Below are 15,925 nucleotides of genomic sequence, written 5' to 3' on the forward strand. Positions count from 1 at the left end.
GAGATCAGATCGCTGTCATCGTCTTGCTGATATGAAACCTATATTATTGCAAAGTTTGGTATTTCATTGTTATACCTTATTACTGTCGACATAAAAATAAATATAAACTGAATTGAGTTGAATAGTTGAAGGGTGACGTCTCGTTAAAAAGGGTCTAGCCCCCGCCCGCCCTCCAAAAAATTGTGGCTCTAGACCCGCGCTTTGGTTGCTGTGAAAGAAACAGTACTTACATTTAACTAATAGGCTTACAAGTTGTTTGTTAGACATTACTGAAACAAATGTTTTAGGGGATTCATAAAACCGCAGACCGCTACTCTGGTAGAGCGCTACCATTCTTGTAATGTTGTGTCGTTATGCTTGTAGTGTGGTGGTGTTATTTGTCCCCTTATGTTGTAGATTATAATAGTGTATACTAGTGTACTTCTTTGTAAAGCGCTTAGAGAATTAATTGTTAATTATTATGCGCAATACAAATCGAAAGTTATTATTATTATTAAAGAAATAAAACATTGTTAGTGGACTATAACATTATTAAAACGATGTTTTAACTCATATGTTCAACTGTGAGTAAATAAATTCATTAACAGGCTCCCTATTGATTTTCCAACTGTATAGCGCCCTCACTTGAAAATGCTGCACCATACGTCTGACTCCCAGACGTTCAGTATGTATTAAAAACAGTAGGGGTCGAAGGTACACATACGACAGCATTTACACGACAAAGAAGGTACCGATGATAAAGAATCTGTTGTTTCGATCGTTGGAAATACAGATATTCTATATTATTTTGTTGTTTTAGTAGAACAATGGGCAAAAAACATAAGAAGCATCACAAATCTGACAAGAATCCGGTTGATATTGAAGGTAAGTTAATCAAAAGATGGTCTTTAAATTAGCATAACACTTTTAACAGTCATTATTTTTATTCAGCAGACCAGGCAGAGTGCAGTTGAGTTGGACAGTCTTGACTACGGCTGCTGATCTTTTTTTAACTGTTAATCCAAACTATTTTTTTAGATAGCCTGGATTAGTCATAACTGCTGTAAAAAAAGAATGAATTTCAAATTCAGTTGACAAAATTTAAATTGTTAATAACGAAACAGCTGTGCATTTGTGCACAAATGCAATTGTGTCTAGTTGTTTTTTTTTTGGGGGGGGGGGGTAACTAATAAAAAAATAATAAATGGTCAACTCGAAGTTCGAAAGGTCAACTAAAAGACCAGTCTTCTCACTTGCTGTATCTAGCATTAATGGGTCCTACAACCACTTTCATGCTACAACATGTACAACTCGCTGCAAACTCACTTGTGACTTGGCACCATCATCCACTCGCCCAATTTAGTGGCAATACACATTAATTTAATTTTAATAATGTTTAAAATCCACAACCCCCCCCCCCCCCAATAAAAAAGAGGCATTATTTAAATTTGTTATAACTTTAATTTTCTAAACTAAAGTTTTCACGGGTTGTTCTAAAACCCCCTCGTCCCTCAACCCCCACAACCCACGACGCAGGACCCCCTCGATCCTCGACTTTTGAGCGATCTTTTTTTCTGTACACCGAAATTGCCACAGTTAACAACCTCAGACAATCACGCACACAATTTTGTATGCTGACGTAGACTACCTAGTTGTGATAACGTAACCCTCCTCCCGACAGCCGCCAGGCCGGAGGGTTACGAGTTTTTTTCGAGCGGAAACGATTGATCTGGTCCAACACATACAATTTCGACAGCTAGTCACCAGATTTGCCCCATTTTTACCCCTTTCAAAAATTATGACACAAATTCTGAGGGTACGAACTTAATCCGCAATGTCTAATGCAGCCTGCTATAATACTCAAAACACCATTTAGGAAATATTTCAAAGAAAAATGGACAAAAACTTACCAGATCCCGGAGCGAATTTCCAGGTTCATATTTTGAACCTGTAGATTAAACGCATTATTTTGTTGTTGGGCTAAACCATTCTGTAAAAGGGGTGTTACAATGTTGCAGTGGGTGTGCGCGCTGTCCGTTTGCACGGCACGCCGTTCACTCATAATGGCGCGCACGCACTGTAGCACTGCAACACTGTAACACTGTTTACTAAGGAGAACCCCTGACTTGCCCTTTCAAGGACAAACTTTCACAAAATTTTACTTGTTATGCGGTTGCGTTTCCTTCCACAGTCACAAGGGATCTGATTGCTGAACCGCCACTCAAATTGGTCCTTAAAGTCGGAAGTAAGACACAGGATGCCAAAACTGGCATCAAAGACTTCCGTGTGAGCAAGCCAAAACTAGAGCCCACTGTGGCTCCGGTGTCAACAGAGGAGAACCGCGACACGCCCAAAGAATCCCACCAGAAGAAAAAGAAGAAGAAGAGGAAGTGGCATGATGTTGAACACAGCACCTCAGAACAGGAAAGGGCAGCAGACAGCAGTCAGGATCAGGCGGAATCAATGGATGTGGATTCGGAGCCAGTTGAGGAGAAGCCGAAAGAACCAATTAGCAGCAAAAAGAAGGTGAGACTAAGGAGCAGCCAACTATTATATTATCAGAAAATTTAATTTTGTTGGATTTGAAACTTTGCATGGTGGAAGTATATGCCTAACTTAGAGAGCTTTGCGATAGCACCATATGATCATCTCTTGTTAGTAGTGTCGGGCCTGATACTTAACGTGCATTTAGGCAATAGAGGCGATTGCCTCCATGCCCCCTGGTCAATGCCTTGGTGCCCTTGAAATGCTCTGCCCTAGTACAAATTTACAATTTCCTCATTGGGTGCCCATCACTAAAGAGAAATGCCTTGGTGCCCTTGCCCCTCAGAATCGAAGCATACAGGCCTGTAGTGTTGATTCTGAAAAGAACCAATGGTGAACAACTCAACGTTGTGATCAGTATACACTGGTATACTCTGATCTTCTTCAGAATTATCAGTATGCTCTTATTGAAACTTATCGACCTAACTGATTAAAAATGTTTTGAATCAATAACCACCGGTTCTTTTCAGAACCAACACTATTCTGATCGGGACATGCATGTAAGTGCCATGATCAGGACCCTAACCCACACTCAACTGATCAGCTCGACCACGACACGTAACAAAAAGCATGTGAGAAAATTTGATCAAATGTATTTTCTTTTCTTCTCCCTCGCAGTCTTCAAAGAAGCAGCGGTACCATGAGGAGGACTCTGAAAGAGCTGAAAGTCTGGATCAACGCTCCACTGCCAGCGAGAAGATCCACCGTGAACCAAAGATAGAACCCATGCAACACCCTCCGACACCAAGCATCAGTAGGGAGAAAGAAAAAAGTATGTACATGTATCTGTTAGAGTGACCTTCAAAGGGTTTTGTTACCTTTTGTGGATCAAGTTTTTGGCTGTGTCATGAATCCCTTCTCACTCCGAAAAAAGATGTGTAATTTATATAATTTACTTACATAAAAAAATCACATAAGCCTTTTTGAGGTATGGCGAAACAATGATACAACACCATAAGGTTTGGGTCAATTTGTGCGTATTAACCACTAGAAACAGAATGTGTGTTATTCTGTGAAGTGTGCATTTTAGGCGATGCGGCGTTTACATGTAATCCTAATGACCACAAACATGGTGAGCGTGGCATCAGTCGCTGCGTATGACGTGCGTATCACATCCGCCATACCTCAAAAAGGCTTATTGCAATTTTTTTTAAGAGAGTTACGTAAATCTGTTGTGCAGGCTAAAATAATTTGTGTGAAACGGTTTTATACAGTACTCATTTCTCAAAACTTACACACCTAAGCAAGTGATATGATGTGCCTTCAGGGCGCTGTCAAAGTTCTGTAATTTACAGAATGTGTGTTAAAATCTTGGCCCAGAGGATTTATTTTTCGTAGCAATCGGTGGAAGGTATCACATCGGTGTGTTGGTAAAACCGCTTTAAGAAGCATCTGCCTTGTAACTTAATTTATTTCTTAGTGTTTCTTAGCAATCGGTTGTTTTTGTTTTCAACTAATTTCTTCGGTCCTTCATTCAAGCTCACAACTTTAAAGTTGTTATTTTTTTATTTTGGGGTTTGTCTGCAGTTATGAACAAAATTGCCCTGAAAAAAGTACTTGAGAGTCTGCAGAAAATTATTCAGAGGTAAGCCGGATTTGCTTCTTCGGAAGAGTTACTCTTTTAATTGATTTATTTTATTTGTTTCTTATTAACTCTGGGGAGTCTCTTAGTGAAGCGCTGTTTCCCATGGTGCCGAGCAGAGCTGTTTATTGAAAGCATGGTGCCAGAATAAACCGCACATAGCCTTGTAGACAAGTCGTTACATGTCTGTTGCAGTGATGGTGATTCTCGCGACACTGGCAATATTTTCCCGAGACTGCTGGACCCCGCGAGACCTCTGCTCTCACGCTGTTGGGGAGTAGTAGTCGGCAACCAGCAAGAGCAGTGATCTCGCGAGAGCAGTATTTGATCGCGGAAACCTGAATCAGTACGCCTCTGTGAAGTATAAAGCCTGCCAGTAACTTTGGAAGTAACATTTGTAAATCTATTTTACAGGAAAGATGTTGATCAGTTCTTTGCTTGGCCAGTGAATGATGTCATAGCGCCGGGGTATTCAAGCATCATCCAGCAACCCATGGATTTTAGCAACATGAAGAAGAAGATCGACTGTAATGAATACAGCTCTCTCGACGAGTATAAGGTAAAAGACTACTGACCAATACTCATTGGGCTGATCCATAAGAACTGGGCCCATGTTAACAGAGCTGCTTACATAAGCAGAAAACTTTGCTCAAAAGTTTCTTGCTCGGCAAAAAAAAAAAAAAAAAAACTACCACGAGCTTTGAGGCCATGTATAAGGTGTTCATGTGCCTTTATTATTATTATTATTAAAAAACAGTCACAAATGGTACATGTGCACTAGTACTTAGGCTGATAATCTTATTCTGGTCAACATCATTTGTATGTAATTAAGCTACCTTTTGTGCTTAAAGGCAGTGGACACTATTGGTAATTACTTAAAATAATTATCATCATCACACCTTCCTTGGTTATGAGTAATGGGGAGATGTTGATAGTATAAAACATTGTGAGAAACAGCTCCCTCTGAGGTCTGAAATGACGTAGTTTTCGAGAAAGAAATAATTTTCCACAAATTTTATTTCGAGACCTCAAGTTTAGATTTTGAGGTCTCGAAATCAAGCATCAGAAAGCACACAACTTCGTGTGACAAGGGTGTTTTTTCATTCATTATTATCTTGCAACTTTGATAACCGATTGAGCTCAAATTTTCACAGGTTTGTTATTTTATGCATATGTTGAGATACACAAACTGTGAAGGCTAGTCTTTGACAATTACCAAAAGTGTCCAGTGTCTTTAAGCACATAGAGCTGCTTAAAGGAACACGTTGCCTTGGATCGGTCGAGTTGGTCTTTGTAACCGTTTTTTATAAAATGCATATGGTTGGAAAGATGTTGTAAAAGTAGAATACAATGATCCACACAAACATGCCTCGAAATTGCGTGGTTTTCCTTTTACCTCGTCGACTAACACGTCGGCCATTTATGGGGGTCAAAATTTTGACCCCCATAAATGGCCGACCATGTTAGTTCGCACAGTAGAAGGAAAACCACGCAATTTCGAGGCAAACTTGTGTGGATCATTGTATTCTACTTTTAAAACATCTTTCCAACCATATGCATTTTATAAAAAACGGTTACAAACGCTTTTGTTTTGACCAACTCGTCCGATCCAAGGCAACGTGTTCCTTTAAGTGCAGAAGGTAACTAACCACAATAAAATGATGCTTATCAGAATAAGGTTACCAGCCAAATTAGCATGTCACATGCTTATTTTTGCTTAGCTTTATTTCCTTCTTAAGCAGCTCCATGTAATCGGAACTGACAGCCATGGACTCTTTTGTGTGAATCAGTAAAAACTATGTGGTGTTAAAGTTGTTTTGTTTCTTTGTTCCTAGGCGGACTTTTCATTGATGTGTGAAAATGCAACAATCTACAACAGACCAGAAACTATCTACTACAAGGCAGCTAAGCGTCTTCATGCTGTGGGCTTAAAATGTATGTCCAAGGTATGTCCAATAATAAGAGACTAAAAACTGTAAGACTTGTGTCCTTGAGCAAGGCAAACTTAATCAAAATTGCCTCTCTCCACCCTGGAGTACAAATTACAACCAGCAAGAGCCGGGGCATAATCTGGGATGACTGGCATCTGGTCCAGGGGGAATAGAAGTATTCTCAGTCGTTCAATGGCAATAACACCAGATGAAAAACACCATCGGTTAAGAGCACCGGATTCAAGCTCTCGTGTTTCATTGGCAGAGTGTGGGTTCGAAACCCGGTCGTGACACTTGCTACGTAAAATTGGGGAGGTAGGGCTCTCTGCTCTACCGGCCAGGCTTCGGATTGACGATACCCAAGCCTACATCCGTATGGACTGTAAAGGGGGTAACCCTGTTTCAGCCCTAGGAGTAGGTGGCAACGGCCTCTGGAAACAAATAATTGTAGCCCACACCTTGAAGTGGTCTTGTTTTACTTTACAGTGATTTATATCCTCTGTTCTGTTGTTGTATAGGAGAAACTAATGCTGTTGAAGCGGAGTTTTGGTTACCGTGAAAGCAGCGACCCCGGCAAGTCAAGGATCAAACTGAGCAAGAAGCTAATGCAGAGCGATGCTGATTTATCAACAGAAGACTCAAGTGTTATGGAGGCCATAGACTCGGAAGACAGTAACATGGCACCGACAATAGGGTGTGTTTGCACATTCATTTCAAATAGTAGTACTTAATTTGTTGTATTTCTGGTATTAAGGTGAAATTTTTATTGAAATACAGTAGACTTTTAACAATATCACTGTGACTGGCCAAATTACCTTTCTATAACAGGAACGTTGTTATAAGAGGACATCAAAGCAAAGAAACACAAAGTAGAAATGAGATTCAGAACTTCAGAATCTACTCTTCATAAGCAAATAACTGTGCTCTTTACAGCGAGAGTTCATCGTACATTTGTATTCCTCATTTGCCAGCGGCGGTAAAAGTAAAGTAAATAAAAATAATTTACAACCGTGTGAAAATAGAAGAATCAGTTGCTTCTAATTGATTCAAAAAGAGAAAGCAAACAAGACAGAGAAATTTTCTTACAGGTTCTCTGACTTTATCTCATTGTATCTGGGCCCAATTTCATAGTTTTAGCAGAAATTGTTGCTTGAAAATTTTCTGCTTAGCTGAAATGAGCAGCATACCAGTCAAAAATTATACATGTGACATGGTTGCTTGACTGGTTACTCTATTCTGGTTAAGCTTGGGCGATATCACGATATTATCGAATATAGCGATATTAATTTGGACACGATTTCGATATCTGATGGATTTGGTTTTGATCGAAATATCGATATATCGCGATATATCGCGATATATCGCGATAATCGCGATAATTGCGATCTATCGATATATCGATTAAATATCACGATGTATTTGCTAGCTGATACCCCATAGATTTGGAGTAAAACCAGAAGAATAGGTCATTAGAACACCTCTCTTATACTAGTACTGTTTCTTCTACCACTTTCACTTGGAGTTTTAAGACTGATGATGTCAAATTTCATTAATCGCGATTATATCGAATATCGCGATATATTGTCGGCGATATATCGTGAACAAAATAAATCGATATTGCCCAAGCTTAATTCTGGTAAGCAAAATTTTGTTGTGCTTAGCTGCTTTCTGTGCTTAAGCGGCTCTATGAAGTTGGGTCCATATTCAATTGCGTTCTCTATTGACATTTGAATGTACAGATCCGGAAGTATTGGTGATGTAACTGAGGAAGAATCCGCCGAGGAGATTATCGAGCAGGCCCTGGAAGCAGCTAAAGATGCAAGAGCACGTCTGACGGCCAGATTTCCTAAATCCAAGGTAATATCACAGGCCTGGAATTTCATCCTTGAGAGGGCAAGGCCATTTTCATCTTGCAAAGGGCACTTCCATCGGAAAATCTTCAAGTATGTGGGAAACTTTTGAAGGGGCACCAAGGTCAAGACCAGAGCAACAGAGGGCATTGCCTCTGTGGCCTCCATTATTAAAAAAAAACACAGGCTGCAGTTGACTCTACTCAATATAACAAGGGTTAATAATAATAATAACAACAAGCATTTATATAGCGCTTAATACAAGGTTTCTAAGCGCTGAACAGGAAGTGTTTGATAACAAAAGAAAGACAAATAAAAGTGGGATGAAATAGCAGAAACTGAATAGACTAGATAGATTTAAATAAGTGTGTTTTTAGAGCAGTTTCAAATGAGTCCAGTGAAGATGAGGCACGGATATGAATGGGAAGATTGTTCCAAAAACGGGGAGTGGCGATTGAGAAGGGTCGGGTTGCCCGATTGGCTTTTGTGTAAAGCCAACGCTTCTCACCACTGTGGCCCTGGGCCCAATTTCATAAAGCCTGTCATCACAAAAACTTGCTTAACCGGAATAGTACTGCTAAGCAGAAACAGGTTACCCGCCAAAATTACATTAAGTTTGAATTGTTATGGCTGATGCCCGACTCAATTATTGCTCAGCAAAGGAATTTGTGTAGCAGTATATTCTGCTTAACAGCTACATGAAAATGGGCCCTGGTTTGATTCTGGGCGTTGGTTCTCTCCTATGCAATGAGGGTTTTTCTCCTGGGGTGCGTTCCACTCGCGCAAACGACATGCAACTGTTCGCGCAAACGTTTTTTATCTATTAAACGATTGGTGCGTAAACGCGATGTCAATATGGCGGCGCCCTGAAATGAAGATTGCGCGCACCATACGTAGTTTTATTTTTACTTTGTTTTTGCTGCAATAGTCCTCTTGTTGACATCAGTACATCAACTAATTAACTTTGTTATTCTAAATCTGCATTATCATCCACCGAATATACATTGTAATTATGTTTGTGATAATATTACCGTATGCTTGTCCGCCATTTTAAAAACCACTCGCCAACACCTCAGAAGTATGTTCGCCTAAAGTTGCCAACGTTCGCCAACGGTGGCGGCTAACAACTCGTTCCACTTGAAATTATTGGCAAACGTGCGCAACTGTTGGCAACGTTTGCGCGAGTGGAACGCACCCCTGGTACACTGGTTTTTTCTACCCCCGGAAAAAAAAAAATTTATGGTTCATTAATGAGTGCCATGTGACCTACCGGATCTACTGGGTGTAACAGCGAACAGTTTTAATTTTTTTTTTAAATGGTTATCCTTTTCAGCTTGGCTTTTTACGGAGAGACAAGTCCGGCACAACAACCCTTGCCATCTTGAATCGGTCTCAGCCAGGGGTCGATGAGAACAAGCCAGTCAATCTGGGGATGCTGACCGGGAAGCTAACCCAAGGCACTGGGACACTGCCAGGGTTCAGGGAGGACAAACGCAACAAGGCCATTCCAGGTAAAGCTGCGACACATCGCTGTCTGTTTACATAATTATATGTTAGGTGTCATGGCCGAGGGGTTAAGAATTTGAATTCAAGTAGTCCCTTGGCTTTACGTCCTGTCTTATGGACCCTACTGAGTATCCAAGAAGAAGTAAGAAGTACTAGTGAATAAAGCCATTGGTGCGTGGGTTCGAATTCTGGTCGCGATACCTGTGTTCTTGAGCAAGATGCTTCACTATAATTGCTTCTCCCCAGCCAGGGGTATAAATGAATACCTGCGAGGATAGAGATTGATATTGTGTATGAAACAGCCTTTGAAGTGCAACGGCAGCTCAGGCTGTATACCCTTTAGGGCTGAGAAAGATTAAAGGAATTTTATTGGCCCAATGAACGGCCGTCGATTTAACCAAACTCTTCCTAACTTAGGATTAATAATAGGACTTAGGACAAGTTAAGTTCCATAACCATTTCTAGGATGTATTTAACCCATCCTAATTTAGGACCAGTTACTCCTCCTAACTTGAGATAGGATAAATCTTTGCTTTTTGCAAAATCTGCTGCAGGGCACTTAAGTATGAAGCACAATGATAGGGTTATTGTAAAATGCACTACATAAGAACAAGTAATCATTATAAATATTAATATTATTCATGAACGACCCCTCCCCCCCTACATTAGTTGCCTACATTGCCAATGGACCTTTCAACTCCCATGGACCACAGTACGACTCCTCATTTGCCAACATCAGTAAAGAGGAGTCCGACTTGTTGTATTCAACCTACGGAGACGAAGCTGGTGCCCAGTATGCTCAGAGGTAAGGCACACTTCCCTGGTACTCTTGTTTTCAAAATCAGACCTTGCAATAGGCTGGCCCAAATGAGCCATTTTGACGGCTCAGGACGATCATTTGTGCAATTTATATGGATTTCACCAAATTGATTTTGCATGTTTTGGAGCTCCTGGTCTCCAGCTACCGGGCAATTTAGTTGAATGACAAGTGTTGTTGGTTCCTATCCCATCCGAATAATATGCCTGTGATTTTTTTCACGGAACTCAGGGGGAAGTACTGCTTCTACAGTGCTAACACACGTCGGTGTAAGGGTCGAACCAAAATTAATATTCTCTATCCCCGATGCAAAAGTTACATCTATTATACAAATAATATACATTGATACCTCACCATGCAATGCCTCAAATACCATGTAAAAGAGCTTATTGGAAATTTTGTGTTTGACGGAAGGTTCTTTTTATTTATTTTTATTTTTAGCATAAAGGAATATGTAGAGAACTGTGATGATTATGTGGTTAGCCTTGTCGACGGCATGCTAGACACACTCACTAAGGGACAACATTCCAAAACAATGGCGCTACTAAAACAGGTAAGCGAAGCAAATCCCAGATGATGCATTTTCCAACCGAAAAAAATTCCAAAAACAGGATGCATATACACGTAGTATGATGCAAGATAATTGATTGAGTTATTATCAATCCCTTGCAATTTCTTTTGATGTTGGTCTGCATTGGTATTTCAAAAAGCAATGCTTATAAAATGTGATAAGTTAATCGGAGCTTCCAAGAGAACTGATTAAGGTCATGTCAAGTACAGTTATTTCAGTTACGCTACAGATATTTTCGTTCTTCTCCCATAATTATTGCCTAATGCAAACTTTATCAGTTAGTGCCTTTCATTAAAGGGACACGTTGCCTTGGATCCGACGAGTTGGTCTATAAAAAGTGTTTGTAACTGGGGTTTTTATAAAATGCATGGTTAGAAAGATGTTTTAAAAGTAGAATACAATGATCCACACAAATTTGCCTCGAAATTGCGTGGTTTTCCTTTTACTTTGCGAACTAACACGTTCGGCAATTGGCCGAACAGGTTAGTTGACGAGGTAAAAGGAAAATCATGCAATTTCGAGGCATGTCTTTGTGGATCATTGTATTCCACTTTTACAACATCTTTCTACCTATATGCAATTACGTAACAAACGGTTACAAACGCTTTTCAAAGACCAAGGCTTTTCAAAGACCAACTCTTTTCAAAGACCAACTTGACCGATCCAAGGCAATGTGTTCCTTTAATTTGTTAAATCTGCCTGAACTTTATTCTTTTATTTTTGATGTGCGCTTTTTGAAGCAGAAATCAGTGGATAAAGAAGCAGCAAAAACAGATACGTCGACTGTCTCGGCTGGTACCCAGAAGGAGACCTCTAGTAACCAGGAGGCCGTCAAGGAAGAGCAGGAGACGCCAGAAACAAACATTCAGTTTGATTCCCTAAAGTCACTGTCAGACATTGGCATCGATATGTCATTCCTTCCATCATTGGGTAAGTATTTGCAGCATCTGCTTCAGAATCAAAGCATTACCAGTCAAAGGCCAAATTTCATAGAGCTGCTTAAGCACAAAAATCAGCTAAGCCCTGAATAATTATGCTTACCGGAATATGGTTTAATAGATGGTTACCAGCCAAAATATCATATTACCGCTCCAGTCAGTTTTTCTTTGTTCAACCCAAAATGTGTTCCATAGTAACTCTATGTACATGTACGTATATCAAACTTGTACAACCCCAAGAGTACAAGTTCTAACAACAGCATTTGACATACATTGTACAAGAAGATATTTCTGTCTCCTGTCGATGACTAGAGCAAGTTAGTCGAATTGTTGAGACCAATTAAAATTCATTCTGCGGTAGTGAAGCTCATAACGAGAAGTCCCCTTGATCCACTAAAGCTAAAGTAGTAGTCCCGGCTGATTTCTACCTTCCGCCCAGGAAGTAGTTAAAAAGAAGGACAGTTCTTTTTAGAATACAAAACAGCATAATCTACCTGGCAAGATATACACATGGTGTTACAAAAAAAACAAATATATATTGATACGTCACCATGCAATGCCTCAAATCCCATATAAGTTATTTTGGCACTCCTATTCCTTCATCTAGAAAAACTCCTGGGCAGTGAGGCAGACTCGGTGCCTGCAATCGACTCGGCAGAGATCGACAACAAACTGAAGAGCACCAGCGATCTGATCAATGAGTTGGAGAAGACGCAGACGGCGAGACTGAGTCGGAAGCCCCCTAATCATCTTCAGTTCGTCGCCAAGCCATCGGAGCAAGAGAGTAGCATCGCTGAGAAACTCACACAGCAACTTCTGTCACTAACCTCCAAGGTAATGAAAATGTCAATGACAGTCGGGGCTGTGGGCTCTAAATCCAATGTAGTCCACCAAGGGCGAGCGGTTCACCGAAATTATTTATGCTCAGAAACGCGAACTTAATCACTGTACTATAACCAAGAACCCAATGGAGAAGACAAAGAAGGATGTTTTAGTTTTAGATGTGGGAGGATAACCCTAGAGAATTAATCAAGGGAAATCCACACAGTCGGGCAGGGATTGATAACCCAATCCTCATAGTTTTGTTTGTTTTGTTGTTTGTTTTTTATTTCCAAATATCACAATAAATATTCATAAAACATACAAGAAAAAGAACAAAGGGTGATATTAAGAGGAGGGCACCAGGAAAAAAGCCTAGGCTTGTACAGAGCCTGGACCCTTTATAATATAAATTAATTTGTTTTACTTTATAACAATAACAATGTTGATAGTGCCCCTGGTGTGATTTGAAAAGGGGTCCAAGAGGTGGAAGGCAAAGCAAGGCAAGATACCACTCTGCCAACCTGGGCCCAATTTCATAGAGCTGCTTAAGCAAAAAATTTGCTTAAGCACGAAAATAGCTTGCCTATTTTACACATGTTACTGGCAAAAATTTCATGCCATGTACATTGCTTGTGACTAATATTTAGCTGTGGTTTACTTAGCATAACAATTGAGTGGAGTCTTAGCCGCTAATCTGATTTTACAAAGCAAAGATTTTTTTGCTTAAGCAGCTCTATGAAATTGGGCCCTGATCACTCATTAGTTTCTTAAGTCCGGGAACCAGAGTTATTGCAGGGTGTCCATCACGACTGAGACCAGCATAAAGTTAGCTGAACACCAACAATAAAAATGCTAACTGAAAGCATCGCCTACATCCTTACTGAATGTTAAGAGGGTAACTGTGGTTCAGCCCCAGGAGTAGGTGGCACTGTGTCCCTGGTGGCAGTTGATTTGGGTCGATAGCTCAAGTCAGTTAAGTGTAGCCATCACCTTGAAGTAGCCTTGTGATGTTAGGCCATCTGTAATATCAAATCTTTAAAAAAACGTGTAACAATCCTCCACCTCTCGTAGCCTCAACTCTTTTAATTCATTTCCAACAGATCAAACCATCAGATGTTGTTCCAGTTGGAGCAGTTCGGGATGCATTGGGTATCGCAACGGACGTGGACAAGGAGGTGACTGAAGAGTGCCTCATCGTGGGAGAATCATCGCTAGATGTACCCACGGACATTCAGATGACTCAAGTCACATCATAGATGCATGGGATTCAAATCCCCTGTCAATTAAAAACATTTTGTTCACATCCTGCAGCGTTTCCCAAAAAGTGTTTAAGTGCCCCCCCCCCCCTCCCTCATTACACTGAAGCGTAGGAAGTGTGGGCAAAAAATGAGTGTTGTGCAAGTCCCTGGATTTCTGGCATTTTCCACGTATTTCCATTGTTCAGTTTACTCCATGTGTATTTATTATATTTTGTAGACGATCAGACCATACTGATTTGAAACGTGGAGTTGAAACCAGCGGTTCGTTTCAGAACCACCCCAACTCATTTAGAGATATTCATTACACGGTGTTACTGCAAACCTTTCCATACTATATTGTGTTACTTATTTTATTTTTGTTCATTATGGAAGTTTTGCAAAACAAACCTGAACCTGGAAGAAGAAAGAGAATTTTAGATTACTTCGAAGAAATGCAACATGAAACTCTGTTCTAGGAGTAGATGGAAATGTGCCGGTGGTGACAGTTGATTTGGGTTGATAGCCCAATGCCAAATTTAGTTAAAGGCAGTGGACACTATTGGGTATTTCTCAAAATTATTATTGGCATAAAATTTGTTTGGGAACAAGCAATTGATAGCTGTTGACAGTATAACACATTGTGAGAAATGGCTCCCTCTGAAGTATCGTAGTTTTCAAGAAAGAATCAATTTTCCACTAAAATAATGAATTTGATTACAAGACCTCAGAATTAGATTTTGAGGTATCGAAATCAAGCATCTGAAAGCACACGACTTTGTGTGTAAAGGGTGTTTTTTCTTCAATTATTATCTCGCAACTTCGACTACCAATAGAGCTCAAATTTTCACAGGTTTGATATGTTGTGCATATGTTGAGACACACAAAGTGAGAAGCCTGGTCTTTGACAATTACCAATAGTGTCCAGTGTCTTTAAGCAGCTCTATGAAATTGTGCAGTGTCTTGAAGTGTAACCCTCACCTTGAAGTGCCTTTCCGGCCTAAGTGATGTTAGGAAAGGAGTTATCTCATAAGAAAGTACTAACAAAATTAAAAATCTATTCACGCTGAAATGTCAGCACTAATTTCAATTTATGTTTAGTTTTGAGATTTGGAAAGATCATTACATACATGTAAGTTTAGTCTGCCCAGGTCAACATTCCAGTTGAACCTAGTTAAACAAGGTTTAATTGGAACCAGTTAAAACCCAGTTGATAAACTAGTTTAAAACACAGTTAAAACCAGGTGGTTTAATATGGAATTTGGACAAAACCAGTTGGTTTATACAATTAAACATAGTTAACCTAGTTGAACACAGTTTACACCAGTTGGTTTTATATGGAAATTGGACACGTTCCGGTTAAACCAATTAACCCAGTTAACTGGGTTCAGCTGCAAAGTTGACCTGGTTGTGTACACTGAACATCGTCATCATTCAAAATCTAAAACTTTCAAAGAGGCCAAAGTATGATGAACAGCCATTCCAAAAAGCAATCTAATTTATGAGTCCCTTTCAAAATGATCAACCCGTATGTATCAAGTTTGAAGGTGTTTTTTTTTTAATGTGTATAAAATTGCAGATTTACATTCAATAAAGGCTACTGTTAAGTTGATACATGTACTTGTATTTAAAATTGTACAGTGTGATTATTTATATAACTATTATGTTAACTGTTTTATACTTTAGTAATAAGCCACAAGAGTACTAAATGTCTCAAACTTGGGGTTGAACAAAGAAAAGTTTACTAGAATGGGATTTGACATAGCCACCTCTGGATTATTGTGTCGACACTCGACTAAGCCATCCAGCCCATTGTGGTCTCCCTATTTTGTCAACATCTTTGTTCGGGGATGCCAGTCAAATCCTAACATACATCATCGATTGTGAACCTTGCGGGATTCTTTTATATAGGTTGTTTGCCCCAATAAACAAAATTCCTTCACTATTACCCTTTTTTTATTGCTTTTAAAAGCACTATATTGAAAAACGATGTTTACATGTAGTACACCAAGAGAAAACTGTGGGATTTGTACTTATCGTACATTTGGCATTGCTCAGCAGGGCCCAACTTCATACAGCTGGCTCAAAACTGTCATGCTAAGCAAATTTGTGTGCTTAGCAGCTCTATGAAATTGGGCCCTGGGCCAAAT

General features: G+C 39.8%; 1 protein-coding gene across 2 annotated transcripts; it reads left to right on the forward strand.

Annotated features, from left to right (window-relative positions):
- The first annotated feature begins 722 nt into the window (after nucleotides 1-722).
- On the forward strand, nucleotides 723-15,370 carry LOC139937532 (bromodomain-containing protein 7-like). Of its 2 annotated transcripts, none has more exons than XM_071932726.1 (14): nucleotides 723-864; nucleotides 2,171-2,505; nucleotides 3,142-3,295; nucleotides 4,051-4,108; nucleotides 4,520-4,664; nucleotides 5,941-6,051; nucleotides 6,555-6,730; nucleotides 7,776-7,893; nucleotides 9,220-9,397; nucleotides 10,062-10,197; nucleotides 10,651-10,762; nucleotides 11,521-11,710; nucleotides 12,326-12,552; nucleotides 13,641-15,370. In XM_071932726.1, the coding sequence occupies exons 1-14, from the start codon at nucleotides 807-809 to the stop codon at nucleotides 13,794-13,796; spliced, it is 2,154 nt and encodes a 717-aa protein (XP_071788827.1). In that variant the 5' UTR covers nucleotides 723-806; the 3' UTR covers nucleotides 13,797-15,370. The 2 variants fall into 2 exon arrangements, with proteins under 2 accessions (XP_071788827.1, XP_071788828.1); XM_071932727.1 differs by having other exon boundaries at nucleotides 11,524-11,710.
- Nucleotides 15,371-15,925: the final 555 nt, after the last annotated feature.

Source organism: Asterias amurensis, chromosome 5, assembly GCF_032118995.1.
Source record: "Asterias amurensis chromosome 5, ASM3211899v1".
NCBI classification, from domain to species: Eukaryota; Metazoa; Echinodermata; class Asteroidea; order Forcipulatida; family Asteriidae; genus Asterias; species Asterias amurensis.